We start from the raw sequence: 19,607 nt of genomic DNA on the forward strand, positions 1-19,607 counted from the left end.
AATAAAATAGTATCCTAATGCACGAGATATTCTCAACCTTCAATTCAAGTAATGAACTATACGAGATATTTTTTAACCCATACCCCTCACAACAACTTTTTATTCAACATTCAAACTTTGAATTATAGAAAAAGTTGTTTTAGGTTGGCCCTAACTTTTATATAATTAATAGTGTCTTCTAAACCTTCAAGCTCCATGTTTTGTGCTTATGAGATTTTTTCTCGACATCTTTGGGGTTGATTACATCCACTAATTTAACACACATTTTGCCATGTTTTTTATTCTTTGATGAACATTCAAGTTTGTAGTATTACAATTAATAAAAAAAAGTGTTAGCATAGTTGTTAAAAATTTAACATATGTGCAAACATAAATATAAAAAAAAAAAATACATACCTTCCGTTAGGGTATAAAATTTAAATTATCATCCAATTTTCGTTTGCTTTCCATTTATTAACTGCTTGTAAAGCCCTTGTCTTCATTGCTCTGGATTAGTGTAATGGTTTGTTAAATTATAAGATTATTCATTAGTCAATTTGTTTGAACATCTTTGGAAGCAATGGTTAATTTAATGAAAAGAGATTCACCAAAGTGTAGCTTAGAAGCATAATTATTGAAAAAGACAAAAAAAAAAAAGCCTTTTTTTTGGTGTTTGGTGAGAGAAAGGGGTAGTTCACAATTTATATGACATGATAATAGATATGTACTCACAAAAACTAAGGCTGATGGGTGTGGAGTGCGGTTCCAAACCGCGGGTGTGCCACGTCAACAGCAAACACTGCCCCCAGGGTGCGGTCTCGTGCGGTCTTGGCCGCACTGCGGCTAGAAATGGCCGCACCCTCTTTCTTCTCTCTCTATATTTATGTGTCTTTCTCTCTCTTCTCCTTTCTCTCACCTCTCTCTTTCTCTAACATGATTTCCACTCCCTGGGTGTGGTAAAGATGATGTGGCTCCTATGTGTCAAAGGAGGGAGTGCGGTTCCTGTGGCACCACTCCCTCCAGCCTAAGACACAAGACTTAAAAGTACTTTGTTGTAGCTTACTCTAATCACAAGATGCTAAATACTAAATGTACTAAAAAAAAGTAGGTGACGACTACTATTTACGAATCTTTACACATTATCTCTTTTTACTCGTCGGTACATTTCAATGTCTAAACCAAACTACGTTATACTGATACTAAATGCATATATTTATAAGTTAGAGGATAAAAAATATCATAAATTGATTCCATATTCAAGGGTTACTTTAAGTTATGTAACAATGCTAATCAGATCATAATTGGTCAGATTCGTAATTATAAATATTGTTTAGTCGGATCATAAACGATACCAATTGAATATTGTTTAGATTAGTAATTATAATTATTGTTTAGTCATATCATAAACGATACCAATTGAATATTGTTTATGTAACTATATATTAATCTAATTTAAATCAGTGGATAGTTGAATTAATATAAAAAACACTAATCCTAGTTTTCTCATATATATTACCATAAAAGACCGGTAACTACAAATAATCAAGAAACAAGTAGTCAAAGAAAAAAAATACAAAATGAGACGTGAATACCAAAATGTTCATGTATGAACGTATGTTCATAAATGAAACATATGTTAATTTATGAAGACAGAATCAATTATAAACGATATCACCCGATACTAATCTCTATTACGGTGTGGATAATCATTTAGAAAACTAGTTTAGGGTTTTTACCATTATGATATTCGAGTAAATCAAGTGCTCCGACCTCTGCAATCGAACTCTTCATTTTGATCTAATAACAGTTAATAAGCTTCGTGGATGTTCTACAACATCTGATTTGCATTTTTGATGAGCGATAAAGTGTGTATATGTCATTGCAGAACAAGTTTTTACCTTTATGATGTTCGAGTATATCAAGGTATGCGTCGATTATCTGGAACTTATCTCCGATGAGCGACATAGTTTGTCGTGTACGGGTGATAGAATAGTGTAATGAAAATATTGGTACAATTATCAACATAACGAGGGATATGATTGTTGATCGGTTTCACTAGATCAAATACCAATAATACTCTTACTCAACCGCTTTACTCACTTGCGTATGAGTTTAAATTTATTAAAAAAACAAATATATTAGGTTATATCAACTATCAGATGGATTGATCTAATGGCCGAAGCTTAGTTAAGTGGTTATATTATGTTTTTTGGTTTTGTGGATATTACTTAGGGAAATCTTCAGAAAAGTCCTAATATTTTACCCTAATTTATGAAAAAGTCCTAAACTAAAATTTGTTTACAAAAAAGCATGAATTACCGGTAAAAATGACGATTTGACCCCCTTTTTACGGTTTATCGGTTTTATTACTTACCTGGTTTCATTAAAGTTTCGTTATTTTACCCTAATTTACGAATAAGTCCCAAACTAAAATTTAATGATGATTTGACGATTTTCTCCATTTAAAATACATTTTACCGGTTTCATTGCTGACTTGGACACCTATCATTATATTAGCTGATAAGATAGATACAATGAGTTATATAATGCTACATTTGCTGTAAAATTTGATATCTTTCTCATCAGCTCATCTATGATTATGTATTTATGTCAACAATGAAACCGGTAAAATATGTGCTTTCAGGAAAAAAAAGGTAGGAAATAAGTTGATGTATGATGAGATCAATATATTGGGTTACATAAGATTAGATAGACAATTTGAAATTTTTTATAAACGTAAAAAATGACAGTCGTTGCAGGTTTATGTAATTATTTGTCTTCATTTGATGCATTTTATATTCCAAAAAATATACAATTCATCATGATATCAAGTTTATGGTAAACATTAGGTTCTATGGAAAACAAAAAACCCTAAAAATGCATAAAAAAAATACTTAGAGATTACAAAACTTTTTTTTTGACTTTATAAATGAAAAAATCGCAGGTTTTTACTAAAATTCGCTGAAAAAAAAACCAAAAAAAAATCGATTTTTTTTTCAGCGAATTTTAGTAAAACCTGCGATTTTTTCATATATAAAGTCAAAAAAAAGTTTTGTGATCTCTAAGTATTTTTTTTATGCATTTTTATGATTTTTAGGGTTTTTTTTATTCCATATAATCCTTCCCTATATATATATATATATATATATATATATATATATATATATATATATATATATATATATATATATATATATATATATATATATATATATATATATATATAGGGAAAAGGGAATATACATTACAGTCACACCTAAGCTTAGGTACTAAACCTCTTGAAAATACATTGTTTTACTGTATAAAGATTACGGTTAATGGATTCACGATTAATACTTGAAGATGTAAATTCAAGATCGACACAATAGGGTTTAGGGTTTAAGGTATGGGTTTAGGGTTTAGGTTTAGGGTTTATAGTTTAGGGTTTAAGGTTTAGGTTTAGGGTTTACGGTTTAGGGTTTAGGGTTTAGATAAGGTAGCAAAAATATTTATTATCTTTGCCCATTCGTGACAGTGGAAAAAAGTAATGTTCACTTGGATGAAGTAATAAACGATAATGGAGAAAAGAAAACAGAGATAGTAAAACGATAATGAAAGAAAGAAATGTTATCGATGATGATATATTTACCAAGTGAAACCAAACCGGATATATTTACCAAGTTAAAACGACATATTTTAGAGGTTTAGTACCTAAGTTTAGGTGAGGCCGTAATGTATATTCCCTATCCTCATATATATATATATATATATATATATATATATATATATATATATATATATATATATATATATATATATATATCATCAGCTTATTTAATGAATAGTCGTAGGTCAACAATGAAACCGGCAAAATGTATATTACAGGGAGAAAATGATCATTTTAGTTTGAGACTTATTAATAAATTATGGTAAAATAATGAGACTTTAATAGAACCATATAAATTATGAAACCGGTAAACCAGAAAAAAGAGGTCAAATTGTCATTTTTACCGGTAATTCATGTTTTTTTGTAAACAAATTTTAGTTTGAGATTTTTTTGTAACTTATGGTAAAATATTATGACTTTTTTGAAGATTTCCCTATTCCTTAAAGAGATTCATCAATATTTAAGATTAAGATATTACCATAGGGAGATCATGGTAAGATAATACATATTATCATACTAGAGAATACAATAACATTATCAGTAAGAGAATAAATAGGATTTGGGTATAAGATAATATCCTCAGACATTGAAAATAGTTACAATTAGATATGGAGAAATTACAATATGATAATGCTTATGGAGAAAGTACAAGAAGATCATACCTATCGAGACAGTGCAGTAAAATAAGTCCCTCTATGAGAAAATATAGAAAATAAAGTAAGATTAGTAAGACGATATAAGATTAAAATAAAATTATAGAAATTGTATTTTGATCATATTTTAGAAAGAGCCATTGTATTTTGTTTTTACTGTTAGATGACTTTTTTACCTGCTAAAATCTCAAATATGTGAACATTTGCCGGTTTCTTGTCCTATTTTGTTTTAAAAAAAAAGCTGTGTGCATGAACCCAAAATACAAGGACTTTTTTTTTTTTACCAAAAACCTTCTCTTAGGTACAACACTTTATATAGACAATATCACAATATATAAGGAAATTTATTCTTAATGCAAACACAAAGTCTTAATAAGTGAACCGCAAAGGAGGCAACTTTATACATTCACATGGTCGCTTATATTTAAGTATTTCACTTCTTTTTCATTTTCATCGGTTACAATTTCAATCTATAATAGTTTTCAAATAAATTGTCATTTTGTACTTGGCATCATTTTTAGACACAAGGGTAAAACAATCATTTCCTCTCATTAAGTAAAAAACCGGTCTTTTTTGATACAACGCTTTCTCCAAACATAAATCATTTATCTATTATACAACACTAAGTGGATTTTGTCAGATGGAGCAAATCCAAATCCAATTCTATAAATGGAACCATTGGTTTTGGGAGAACACCATTTGCAAGAAGCATTGCAAGACGAGTGGGTCATGATGATTTTACAGCCATGGCTCCTAGAGACAGTTTGTTAGCAAGTAGGACTACTGTGCCAAGAGAGCTCCATGATTTCAATCCCAAATCGTCTTGCAAGATTTTAGACAAATCCCGCACATCAAATGTCTACATCTCTTCTCAAAATACAGTGAGTTCAGTTGTTAAACTATTATATCAGTGAATCAAATGCAATGTTTTATGGAGTATTATTTATTTATACAAATTACAAAATAGTTGTTAAATGCACAGGATGATCTAGACGATGAAACCTGGAGGATAAAACTTGAACTGAAGAAATCGATGGATATGTATCACTCGCTTTGCAAAGAAGCAACAAATGCTAAACAAAAGGTAGGTTTGATTAGAGGGTTAAATGCAAAAAAGAATAACCTCCTTTCATATATTGGTTTATACATTGCAGGTTCTTGTTAACTTCTTCATGGTTCCTTTCAGGAAACCGAGATTTATCAACAGATGCCACCTGAGGCAGCAGAAGCTGCAAGAGCTATGTTGGAGATGGAGAAACAGAAGAGCAAATCCGCCATTGAAGCAGCACAAAAAGCTCAACTTCTAGCAGAACTCGAAGCCCATAAAAGAAGAAAAGCAGAACTCAAAGCCGAACACGAAGCATCAGAAAGAAAAAAACTCATAATCACTTCAACCCAATCCAGCATTCAGTACAGAAAATACACAATCGAAGACATAGAAATCGCCACAGATTACTTCTCAAATACCCTAAAAATCGGTGAAGGAGGATATGGACCTGTTTTCAGAGGCAATCTCGATCACATCTTCGTCGCCATTAAAGTCTTACGTCCAGACATCTCACAAGGCGAAAGTCAATTCCAAAAAGAAGTCGAGGTCTTAACCTGTATACGACACCCTCACATGGTTCTCCTCATGGGCGCATGCCCTGAATACGGCTGTCTCATCTACGAATACATGGAAAACGGAAGTTTAGAAGACCGACTCTTCAGAAAAAACAACACCCCAGTCCTCCCATGGAGTCTCCGTTTCAAAATCTGCTTCGAAATCGCCGCCGCCCTTCACTTCCTCCACCAAACCCGACCCCAACCGCTAGTCCACCGTGACCTAAAACCCGGAAACATTCTATTAGATCGGAACTTTGTGAGTAAAATCAGCGATGTAGGGTTAGCGAGACTGGTTCCGCCGGAAGTGGCGGACGATGGTGCCCAGTACCACCACATGACGGCGGCGGCGGGGACGTTTTGTTATATTGATCCGGAGTATCAACAGACGGGGATATTGGGGACGAAGTCGGATATTTATTCGTTAGGGGTGATTTTGTTGCAGGTGATTACTGCGAAGAGTCCGATGGGGTTGACTGACTCACCAGGTTTCGAAGGCGATTAAGGAAGGGAAGTTTGTAGATGTTGTTGATCCGGCGGTGGCTGATTGGCCGGTTGAGGAGACGCTGTGTTTAGCGAAACTTGGTTTGCAGTGTTGTGATATGAGGAAGAAGGGTAGGCCGGATCTCGGGTCGGTTATTTTGCCTCAACTTAAACGGCTTGGGGAACTTGGTAATTCTTCATAAAAAAGAGGACATTGTTTTGTATATAGTTAGCTAAACTATAAAATGATAAAATGATAAAATCTGTAAAATTAAATAAAAATTTGGGGAGGGCAAATTTATGTAAAGAATAGTAAATGGTTACTAAAAATTTAAGGAGATGGGAAAATTTGTGTAGTTTGTGTATACTATGATTTTAGTTCTAAGAATGTGACTTTGTCATTTGTTTCCTTGTAAATGCGAAAATGATATATATATATATATATATATATATATATATATATATATATATATATATATATTATACATTTTGGAATATGATAAGTTGATCATTTGTACAAAGTCAATGGGATATTTGAGATTGAGTTTTCAAACAACTTATACATATTAGTTTTTTTCGTTATGGTATAAGCCAAATTTATTGAACCTACTTTACGATTGATTTGGTGCGGAATAATAATAGTCATGAAGATAATTGTGTATAGATATGATAAACAAGTAGGTAAAGTGATGATGGATAGATAGAGATATATCAAATATTACATGAACAACTTATATTAGGGGTGAGCAAAATCGAACCCGGAAACCGAAAAACCGACAAAACCAAAACCGAAAAACCGAAACCAAAGCATAAACCGACAGTTTGGGTTTAGAATTTTCAAAAACCGAAATTTTCGGTTTGGGTTCGGTTTTTGGGTTTGGTAAAACCGAAAGAAACCGAACCGAACCGAATTTCATATATTATATGTATTTATGTATATATACATAGTCCTTGTCTAGTGGTTAACGCCTTAGGCCATTGTAGGAGATGGTGCATGTTCGAAACTTACTAGCCTCATTTTTCTCGATTTATTTTGCTAGCGAGTTAACTATATCCCACATCGCCCCATTACTGAAACTTAGCCAACATTCTCTTCTATATAAGCTCCCTATCCTCTTTCTTTCTATTATCTCTAAAATTGATCGAGTCCCACATGGCTTGGGATATCTAAATATCAAGTTATCCTCACCATTATATAGTTGATGAGTTGAGGTAGATTAAGAAATAAGTTTGAGATTTGGTTTGAATTGTGAAACCGAAACCGAACCATGAAACTGAAGTGTAAAACCGAAAACCGATAAACCGAACCCATTGGTTTGGGTTCAAATTTTCAGAAACCGATCATCTTCGGTTTGGGTTTGGTTTTAGGTCAAAACCGACCCAAATCGACCCATGCACAGCCCTAACTCATATGGCTAGTGAGAGTTTCCCAGCCAAACTCTTTCTAAACTAAAGTCTACATGATGCACACATACAAATGATCAAACACCTCCACTTTATATACTAGTGGAGATAATATGTTTTTCATACAAGAGAATATTATAACCTAATAAATCACTCAACATTCTAGATCATTTCCTGCTCCAATAATCTCCCCCTAAATGCTCGGAAATAATAAGGGTAATAAGTAGTGATAAAAGGCTGAACATCTGACGGGCAAGTTTGGTGCTGAGATATCTTGGAAAAACTAAAGTTGTTGTGATCTCGAAATCTGACAATAGAGTATCTAACATCAAAGAACATATAGAAGAACCAACTCTGAGCATAAAGATGAAATCCCAATCTTCAACTTTGATCAGTCCCAAAAAACGATCAGGTTCATAGTCTGCCCCTCGACTGTTGAACTGAAGACACATGTATTATAAAAAATACTATATACATATGTCTTATAAAGAATACTATATACCAAAAGAAATGGCTAAAATATAAGAATTTATGTCCATGGTTTTGATTATGTCAAGCATTATGTTGTTATTACCACACCAGCCTCCCAAATACAACATCTCTATTATCATCTTGTATGTAGAAACTAAATTGAATTGACAACATCATCTTGATTCATTTTATACTAATGTTTTGAACTTTAAAAGTTGTTCTTCAAGTATTATGCAACATTGGGCCTAACATATCTCATACCAATTTACTAATTCGCCCAACCTCTTGAATATATAAGTTATGTTATTGTTGCAACTCAGGTTTTCCAAACTCTGATAAGTAGTTAAGCTTCGGTTACACGGGGGAAAGACTGGAGTTCTGAACCTGAAATGCATCACAATTCGTCATACGTTCACTGGGAATAGGGTCCCGGGAAAACGTTTTGATTCCTAAGTTAGATGTCGAATAAAGACGTTACTTAAGTGGAACAGTAAAATGAGTCATTAATCCGTACATGTATTATCCACCGTGGTCAGTTTTTATACATCCTTCATCAAGAAATGTAGTATAGATCATGTTGAACAGGTTCTGGTCTTTTCGTCGTTAACTGAAACATCCCAAAAATCAGATTAAATTTTAATTTAAAAAAAAAATAACCCAATAACCATAATTGTTTACAAAATCATTGTTTCAAAAGTGTTAATCAATAATCAAAGTATCCCAAAATCCAAATAACATAAATCTGAAGGATGTGCACGATCACGCATTCGCAGTGCCCAGATTATCTGGAGAACTTGAAACCATAACAAACAACTGTAAGCACAAAGCTTAGTGAGTTCCCCCAAAGTACCACCACACAACATATAACATATACAATCATGCATGATGGGTTTAATAAATCATCAGACTGGAATACCCTCGCAGGTCTTCAGTCTATCCGGGCTGTCCTGGGTGTCTTGGCCTTCAGCACCAGCTGGTCCACCTCAACCCAACAAACCATAACATGTCGACATATACATAAAAGATAACATATAACCAGTTAACAGACCACATGCAGATTTATAGATCCCTACCGCATAGCAACATCCTATATACCAGGACACAAATCTAACAGATCACTACAGCCTAGCAACATCCTCTATACCAGGACATATATCTAACAAATCACTACATCATAACAACATCCTTTATACCAGGACACAGATCTAACAGATCGCTACAACATAGCAACATCCTCAATACTAGGATACATAAACGAATAGGTTGGCATTGGTGCCTTCAACCCACAAGAACAGTAAGGAAACTCACCTGAATCGAAGAACTCCGAAACACCGCGATACGATCCCTTTTTCTGCACTGCTTGCACCTGCGAATCCACTAACACCAGAACCAGATAAAATCATAATAAATAGTCCAAAATCCTCAAGTTTGACCCAAAGACAAAATTGGTCAAAAAGTCAATAGTCAACGGAAGTCAAATCCCAAGACTAGATGCGTACGCCCAACTTACTCCACGTACGCCCAACGTACGAGATTCAAGTCCAGTACGCCAAGCGTACTCCCAACGTATGTTGGTTGATCCCAACATTCCATTAAGCACTTTATCCCTTAAGACCTTTTGTCCAGAGCTCAGATCTAGACTTAAAACATCGACTTAAGTCATAAACTTTCCACCTTTATGACTTTCCGTATCTAGAAAAGGTCTAAAAGCTAAAACCTAACTTATTAATACATTAAGGCATCATAACTCTTGCATGGAAGGGATGGAAGGACCAATATCACATTTTTATGGTTCCTAATAGCTCCATAATGGATAAAGTTTCCAACTTTATCCATTAGAATGGTCCAAACGACCAAGATCTAGTCTTTTAAGTTTCAAAGGGACCAAAAGTGCATCCTTCTTACTTAATCCATTAAGTCCAAGTTTCCAACCTTTAGATTTGAATCAAAATGATCTTTAGATGGATAACGTTTCCAACTTTATCCATAACAAGGCCACAAACTTTCAAGATCTAAAATTTATGCACTAAAGTGACCAAAAGCTCGTAACATCCAAAACAAGCTAGATTAACAAATGTATCATCAAGATTTAAGCTTTATACCTCTAGAAGAAAGATCAAGGTGAACAAAGTTTGGATCTATAAGCTCCAATACAACCAACACTTCTCCAATGAGCTCATTCTTCTCCAAGATGCACAAAGACCACTCAAAAGCACTCAAGAACACCTTCTTTTGCTTACAAGGCTTAAACTAGGGTTAGGGTTTCAATGGATGGTATTGGAGAGGTGGAGGCTAAGAATGTAATGGGTTTGGGAAGTTAAGGAGCTTAAATAGGGCTCAAACCATGAAAATAGGGTTTGGGTTATGATCACGTACGCCCAGCGTACCAGGGATGCCTAGTACGCCCATCGTACATCATGTACGCTCAGCATACCAGACTAAGCCCAAAACCTTCCTAACTTCAAACGATCATAAATTCTTCGTTCCAAATCTGTTTACGACAATCTTTATATCCATGGAAAGGTATTAAAGAGCCCCATAATATTATCTAGATATATTGGACTAAAAACTTCCCGAACAAAAATCCATATTTCATGCAAGAAGTTTGAAACATCACTTTTCCCGTTTCACCCTTTGACTCCAACACAAACCAAGGGCTTGGATCGCATAACCAATATTATCAACATCCAGTAGGGTCTAAACCCTATTCCCTTGAAGCACAAGGCCTTTACTTGATTCATTTATTATCCACAATCCCAAAATAAGAAACTTCTCGAAACAGGATGTTACAAATGCCCTTTCGACCGAAGGTACAAAAGGTTGTACTTAGGTAAGGTCATTAGTCATTTCAGCCAAAACCTATGTACTGTTACGATATTTTGGTATATTAAAGCATGTTTATTGACAATATGTCAATATCTATGTTTATCCATCTTAATCTCACACTTCATGTAGACGGTCGATACTCACCGTTTAATGGATCGACCATTCATTCCTCGGTTTGGTTATGATGATACGCGTGAAATGGTTCTGTATACATCCTCATGGGTTGGAGATGTCGAACTGAACTATGGTTTTACTGATGAGTTCAAAATGTTTTCACTACCATGCTGGAGAAAATACGTTCATGACTTGTGCGAAATGAAAACAAACACAAAAATCATTTGTTGCTTGCTAACTTGAAGATCAATTACTTAATCAATAAATTAGCCAACTAATCACTAAACATACATATAAACTCATGAATAAATAGTTAAATACATATGAATAAAAAAGATGTTGAAATGGAAAATACTTTCATAAACGTCACCACAAGTTCATAATAATCTTCAGACAACTAACATGGATTATACCAAAATCAACCAAGATTAGTTTAGCCTAGAATGGATAAACTTAAGAAAAAGAAATAAAGGTTAAGTGTACCAAACATTCAATAATATTCAAGTGATAAAAGATGATGTTATTCAAGTTCTCCAATTCTTCAAACTCTCCAAAAGTTAAGAGGAAATGCTCAAAAAATCAGATTCAAGAATGCCCAAAAGATACCCACCAACCTTCCATAAATAACATCCAAAAGAAAAATCTCGAAAGCATGGGAGCACGCGGGTCACCCGCGTAGGACATCAGACTCGGTTCAGTTTGCTTCTTGGGCCTACACTATATTAGTCCACTAGCCTATCTCTTCTCTATCTGATCGTAGGCCCATGATGCTTTTAAATTGCTCCAAAGTCGACCCAATTCACCTCCTTTTAATCATCCATAGCTTGAATACCCGCTTGATCAACCAAATCCATAAAATAAAATGTTGCTTCCATCTTCTTTAAGTCCAACGCCCATATTTTCTTCAATCTTCCATCCACCAACTAGCCTATTTTGCATCATCTCCAAAAGTCACCAAGCCCAAGTGATATGGCCTTATTTAGCTATGTATTTTAGGCCATTATTCTAATATATTCGAGTAAAAATGTTATATTTTAAGATTTATGATACTTAATATGCTTTGAAATGTTAAATTACAGTTAAAATCGGTGTTGAGAAGCAAAAGGAAAAGAAATGAGCTAAAAAAGACGCAAAAAGGATATTGCTGGACAGCTTGACCACTATTCAGTGTTTTAAACAAATTTCATGACTCATAACTCCGATTGATGAGATTCAAGATGTTTTGGAAACTTGACAAATTTTCAGACAACTTTCGTGGTTGATAAAAATTCTGATTCCCAGTTCCCACGTCATGGAAAATCCATATCCACAGCGTGGCGACATCAGAAAATTTAGTGGATGTGAAGAATCCAGCTCCCACTACATGGGAAGTCTTTTTCCATGCCGTGACGACCCTGAAACCTATAAATAGAGCCGAAAATTAGCCCTAATGATATATCTTTTATTCCACTTCGACTTGGGTATCAAGAAAACTCAAAGGAGCCGTTTTGAGGGTCTATAAGGCGGTTGGAGGGCCGTTAAGCTGATTTGGAGCGAAGATCTGAAGGATTAGAGAGCCGATTCATGCAGAAAATCATTCGGTTTGTTATTTCGACCACGATTAGCATTTCGTTATGATTTTCATATGTTTTACTTTCTGATTTAGGGATTCAAAACCCTACTTCTTTGTGTTAGACTAGATGAATCGTTGAGATTATGGATTAACTTGGTATTCGAATTATTTATTATTATTTAATTTATGATGTTTGCTTGATAAAAGATCCTTATGTGTTAAAGTTTCAATCTTTTATGTTTATTGTTGAGTATTATTAAGTTTAGATGATCAATCTAGCTTCATGTGTATGAATCATATGATTTTATGAATTATAAATTTGTATGACTAGTGTTTGATCAAAACCTAGGGTTAAATAGTAAAATTTGTAATTTTAATTTGTAAGAATACATGTGACGACCATTCGTGTCTAGTAGCTTCATGATCTTTGATGCTAATAATTCAAGTCTCCCATAATACGAAATGAACACTAATTTTTAGGATAATTAGTTCACTTGATCACTGCAATTAAAAGTCTTGAAAAATCGAAGGATTAGTTGTCTAGACCCGGATGCTAGTTATGTTAGGAATTGATGAATAATGAATGAACGTCACTTATTTTAGTAATTATCTATGATTTTGAGATGTAATTTTGTCAAAACTAAAGTACCCGAAGTGATTCGTTTCCTGTCAGTTTATCTCATTAGTTTAATTATTGATTTTTTTAATAAAACCCCACATTTTATTGCTTTCTTTTATTTAGAATAACCTATAATAAGATATTCTAATGTTAATTCATTACCGTTTCCCTTGAGTTCGACACCATTGCGATAAACTAGGAATTATAAATAAAAACTAGCGCATTAAAAATACACATCAAAGTTTTCGGCGCCGTTACCGGGGAACAGTTTTCAATTAATTTAGTTTATTTGATTATTTGTTATGTAGTTTTTGCATTTTTAGTTTTATTTTTATTTTCTTAGATATCATGTCACTTGTCGGGAATGTTTTTGTTGTTATATGTAAGAATTCATGATCATACTCATTGCTTGGTTTATTCTTTTTCATGGGTTACGAGATTAAAAGCGATTAGGGAATTCTTGACTTGTTTAGTCTACTACTTTGGTGATTTGTCCAACTCAATCTACGAGGCGTAGTATAGTAAGACGTATCGCGGTGGTTAAGCGGAAGACCGAACTCTTGCTACTCTTGACTAGTTGGGTCATTTTTGTTGTACTTATTAGTTAATGGTGCAAAGAAAGCAAAGGAAATAGCCTAACAGATCCCATAAGTTTTTGTTTTCACAAACCACTTCTTGCACACAAGGGATTTAATCAACAATTGTTTCATGATTCCGAGAAAGACGAGTAATCGTGATATCCTTTGTAGTTATTTTGGTTTGATAGTTTTATATTTTAGTATGATTTTATTTTTATTTTGTTTAATTTTTGTTTCCATGTTGATGCACTTGGTGTTTTAGATCTTTGCAAAAAAATTGTCCTTCGGGTGCCTTCAGTAATTTCAGCGGTTAGGATCGGGTGCGGTTTTGTCACGAGAGATGCTTCACGAGAGGCGTTGCACCACATAAGTGTGGGGTCACTTACCCACATGAGATAAGGATTAGGACTTTCTTAAAGTCCATTACTAGATGGAAGAATATATACAAGAGACGAGACGAGTGTTTGGCCGACACAACTCGAGTTGATTTTTATTCACAAAAGTTTTCCACTATTCAGGTACCACACCATGGTCCATGCATATCCACGATGTGGCGTCATCTTTTTACGAGAAGAAAATTCCCTGAGTTCCCAAATTTTACACATTGATATGTTATACTTTGTTTTCGCCAATTGTTTCGCGCAGCAAGTCCCGACATGAGCAGAAAAATAAAGAAGTTCTAGTCTTCAGTTTCTGCAAAATCCGAAGCACCATCATTTCAACTCACATTTCGAAGCAACCCACTATAGTCGATTTCATTCTCGCGAATATATACCCAAGGCGAGTTTGTTTCTTTTCTCCCTTTTTTTTATTTTATATGTTTTAATTGTTATTGTATACAATGAAGACATTGTATAATTTAAGTGTGGGGTATGAAGATTGGAAAAAGGACAACAAGCATGTTAGATTTTAAAATGTTATATACGCTAGATTAAAAAAATTGAAAAATATAGACTTGAAAATGGTCTATTATAGGAAAATATAGAAAATTTTAAAATTTTGTTTTGATATTATTGCGTTAGAGCTAAGTTTGTTAGTGTTATGTGGGATAACCTGAAGATAATTCTAAGATTTAGGGCATGTTTCAGTTAGCTTTTTTAGCACAAAAGTGATTTTTAAGAAAAATGCTTATTAGCTTATGGCTTTTAGGAAAAACTGATTTTAAAAAGTGTTTGGATAAGAAAAGCTGCTTTTTAAGAGTAAAATGGTTAAAAAACTAAAAAAGCTAGGATTTTCCAGCTTTTTGATAGCTTTACTTTTTCCTATCCAAAAAGTTGTTTTAAAAAGTGATTTCAAATACACAAACAATTTTTTAGCTTATTAGCCTTTTGAAAAGCTAAAAAGCTATTTTAAAAAGTTATGTCAAACACCCACTTAGTTGAACCAGTTTGTTATAATATACTTGTGGCTTCCCAGTTCTAGTTAAATCATGAGACAAAAAAGCGAACTTGTGTAATTTGAGGGACATAAAAAGTTTTGCATCATGTACTAAAATATATCTAGGAAAATTTATGTAGTCATTGCACTCTAGACTAATACCCTTAACCAACAAGGGTTGAGGTTAAATTTCCAAGCTTAAGCATATGCTTTTCTTTTAGGTTTTTAATTAAGTGAAAAAGTGAGTTGTGAAAAAAAAAGTTAAAAAAATTCTTAAAAAAAGAAAAAAACTTAAAAAGAAAAAAAGTTGTCAAAATTTTGTTGAGTGAATCAAAGTTATCAAAGTATGAAGATCTTGAAGAAAGTGAAGAATAAGGCAAATTTACAAGAGATTAATTATTGTACTTTTTCTTCTAGGTTATTTTACCATATGTATACTTGGGAACTTAAAAAAATAGAGGATGTATTCGGAGGGATGCATAAATGAGTGTTGTTCAAAATGAGTGGGGAACGTTTCTGAGGCTTGTGAGTATTTTGAATTTGTGAAGTAATTAGGATCTAGACACAAATATATGCATTGAGGTGACACATAATTGGTGAATTCAAATTAGGTTATTCTGTGTGATGTTGGTGAATAAAGTTTTGATGTATTGGTATCAAAATGAAATCATAATGAATCTAGTTTTGCTTGAGGACAAACAAAAGAATAGTGTGGGTCCAGAATCATAAATTGTTTACAACATAGTTTTCAAAACATGTTACATATAAGAGTTTCCCAAAATCATAAGTCAAAACACGAGGAAGTGTACGATCACGCCTTCGCTTTCCCGCAATCGTCTGAAGTACCTGAAACATAACCCAAAACTGTAAGCCTAAAGCTTAGTGAGTTTCCCACAAAATACGAACACATAAACAAATAACATATATACAATAACAACATGCAATGAGTCCATAACTAAAATACTGGATTACCCCTGAGCCCACAACATAAGTCTGGCTTGCCCTCAGAGCCCACAACTTATGTCTGGCTTGCTCCCCGACCAGATCAGTCCTAGGACTGAATACCACCAAGCCCTCAGTACAAGTCTGGCATGCCCTACCCAACCCTCAGCTCGTATCTGGAATGCTCATGATCCCTAAGTATGAGTCTGGCATGTCTTACCCGGCCCTCAGCTCATATTTGGATTTCTCCAGGGTTTGTTGGTGTTGGGTCTAAATTATGGTTTATACTTTACTTTTCTAAGAAAATGTATTTTTCAGTGTTTACGGTTTCGTTTACGGTCAGGGTGTTTACGGTTTGTTGTGACCGTAAACCTGTTTACGGTCTGCCTGACCGTAATCAGGTTTACGATCCGTCTTCCTATAAATATAGGTGTAAGGGGTGAGGATTGAAGTGAATGCATAGAAGGTGGAGAGCTTAAGTGTGTGAAACCCAAGGTGTTCTAGAGAGAGAAACTAGAGAGAAGAGATGAGCTTTAGTGTGTGTGAATCTTGTATCTGGATCTTAATTCATATCAATTCATACAAGATTCATCATCTTCTTCTTCTCCTTCTTCTTCTTATTGATCTGGCATCATCCGTTTGATTGGGATTCCGCACCATCAAACGGATCTGATTGATACACAAGCAGATTGGGGACTTACAATTGGTATCAGAGCTTGGATTGTATCAGTCAATTTTGCCAGATCCGGAGCTTATTTGATCTTATTTTGGAAGGATTCTTGCGTTTTTGGATAGATCTCTGAAAATTAAGGGGGGGTTTGTTCTTCGTGTTTTTGATAAAAGGGGTTTTTGATCGAGTTTTGGAGCTAAAAAGTCGAAAAAACGCTGTTTTTGGTCGTAACCAGCGAGGGGTGGCGGCGTGTACGGTCAGCAGTTAGGGTTTCCTCGGTTTACGGTCCGAGTTTACGGTCCTCGGTTTACGGTCAGCATCGCACGTGTACGGTTCGGAGTTCACGGTCCAGCAGCGTTTCCGGTTCGCACCTCGTTCTCGGTCTTCACTTCGGTCTCGGTCAGCAGCTGTAGTCGTCCTCGCACCTCGCACCTGTTCAGCAACCTTCGTCCTCGCATAAGTTTCATATAAAAAAGAAATCGCATTTTTGGAGGTGCTGGGGATCGAACCCATGTCTTTTGCCTCAGCATCACACGCGTCTTACCAATTGCTCTAGGCTGTCACTTGTTATTTCTCTTCCGAATTTAATTCATAAAGCGTCCCTCTCGGTTCCAACTTTCGTATTTTTGTCAATTTCAGCCCAAAATCAATTTCCTTTTATTTTTAAATTACATTTTCAACCCAAAATTTTAGATTTTAATTTTTGACTTTGTACTTAAAATTTTGACTTTGACTTTTAAAGTTTGACCTTTGACTTTAAACTTTGACTTTCTCGTTTAACTTTCAAATTTTCAAATTTAGCTTTTCGGTTTGACTTTTAAGTTTGACTTTTGAGTTTGACTTTTTAAATTTGACTTTTAAGGTTGCCTTTTGAGTTTTTTAAGTCAAAGGGCACATTTTTAAAACTATGAGTTCTTCAGAAATCAATCTCAATGAAATTTCCTTGGAAAATTTACGTGAGCATTACGAATTACTTCGTAGAGAGAACGAGGACTTGAAATATGAAAGATATCAACTTAGGAAAGGACAGAAACCCCTGAAGGCTGAATGAGAAGCAAAAACCAAAGACTTTAGGAAGCTTCAGGAAGAGTATAGTATTAAGAGTACTCATTATAGATACGTAACTGAACAACTCGCTGAGGTAACTGCTGAGCTTGACACATTGAAAAACAAATTTGAAAATGCAGATTTTACTTTTAGAAAATTTGATGTGTCAAGTGAAGTAGTTGCATCAATGATTAAAACCAATTTGAAATTTAAACAGAATCAGTCCAAAGGCTTAGGTTATGACAAAGTGCCTCCTCTTTTTAATCATACTTATACTAATGTCCCTTTGTCAAAAGAGGAGATGGATAGAGAGCCATTTCTCAAGTATGGATTTGTGTCAGGAGGTAGTATTAATGTTGAAAATACTAATGTTTCTACTTCCTATGCAGATCAACCTCTAAGTCATTGCAGGAAAGATTCTGAAGAGAGTGTGTCTGATAATAAAATTGTATCAAAGTCTGATGAATGAAATTTTTTCGATATATTTGATGATATCTTTGATAATTCTGACGTGGATGTGCCAGAAAATGTTAAGTTGAACGATTCTAATGCTTCTACTTCTTGTGCAGGTAAAGTAACGGAAGATGAGAACAAGGAGAAAACTGTTGAACAAACCAATGTCTCCTTGAACTCTGAATCTGTTGCTTCGAACTCAGTTACTTTTGACAAACCTGCCGTTGAGAAGTACAGGCCACCAAATCAAGTGAAATAGCCGACTTGCTGCAACTGTGCTTGTGGGAACAATAAGAGACGAGGCATGGATACGCCACCAGGGGCAGGAAGAAACAATTTCCCAGTGAAGAAAAAGACTTGTTTTCACTGTGGAACACCTGGACACATTGCCAGAAATTGTCCAAATCGCGCGTATGTTCCCTACTACGCGTAAGGGTGGCAGAACGCGCCAAGAGGGAGATTTTCCAAAAGAAACCCCTCAAGGTCACGATCAGACATTGGGGACTGGAATGCCAAGAAGGCCAAGTGAAAGGTCCAGTTAATGTGGTTTGGTCTAGGCTTTCAATGTAATAGTTCAGTATGAGTCTGTAATACATTTTGAGAGTTGTTTAGGTGTTTACTGTTGGAAAGTGTGTTTACGACCGTAAACAGAGTTTACGGCCGTAAACACGTTTACGGCCGTAAACCCTGTTTACGGTCGTAAACCCAGTTTGCGGTCCAGTCTAGTATAAATAGCAGAGGTGTAGGTCATTGTGAAAAGGTTGATGCCATTGCGTTTACAGAGTGTTCCATCGAGTTGTACCTGACGTTTTTCTGAATATAAACGTGTGCAAGCTCGATTTCTTTTCTTCTTCCTCTTCTATTGTGATTGTTTGTTGCTTGATCATTGGTAAAGATCCTTTTCAGGACCTTACAATTGGTATCAAAGAAAAAACCAGTGTCAAAGCTTCATTCAATCGAGATTTGGGGTGCTTAAACTGATATTCTTATTGTTCGAAGATTGGTTTTGGTGTTTTAGTGGTTAAAGGAACTGAATCTACTGCAAAAACGTGTTTTGAAAGCTTTCTGGGAGTTTACTGCCAACCGTAAACTCCTTTTGGGCTTACGACCGTAAACTCCTTTTGGGCTTACGACCGTAAACTCCTCTGAGTTTACGACCGTAAACTCAATTTACGGTCAGGTGACCATTGC

The 19,607-nt window shown here is 34.7% G+C and overlaps 1 protein-coding gene across 2 annotated transcripts; it reads left to right on the forward strand.

The window, feature by feature from the left end:
- Window positions 1-4,150: 4,150 nt before the first annotated feature.
- On the forward strand, window positions 4,151-6,385 carry LOC145107970 (U-box domain-containing protein 35-like). 2 transcript variants are annotated; one of them, XM_079044940.1, is made up of 3 exons: window positions 4,151-5,159; window positions 5,246-5,362; window positions 5,465-6,385. In XM_079044940.1, exons 1-3 carry the CDS (start codon window positions 5,025-5,027, stop codon window positions 6,383-6,385), a joined length of 1,173 nt encoding a protein of 390 aa, XP_078901066.1. In that variant the 5' UTR covers window positions 4,151-5,024. The 2 variants fall into 2 exon arrangements, 1 of the variants encoding a protein (XP_078901066.1); XR_013708049.1 differs by lacking the exon at window positions 5,465-6,385 and having other exon boundaries at window positions 5,058-5,159; window positions 5,261-5,365.
- The last annotated feature ends 13,222 nt before the right edge of the window (window positions 6,386-19,607 follow it).

This window comes from Lactuca virosa, chromosome 4 (genome assembly GCF_052849685.1).
Source record: "Lactuca virosa cultivar CGN04683 chromosome 4, Lactuca_virosa_CGN04683_v6, whole genome shotgun sequence".
In the NCBI taxonomy this organism is placed as follows: Eukaryota; Viridiplantae; Streptophyta; class Magnoliopsida; order Asterales; family Asteraceae; genus Lactuca; species Lactuca virosa.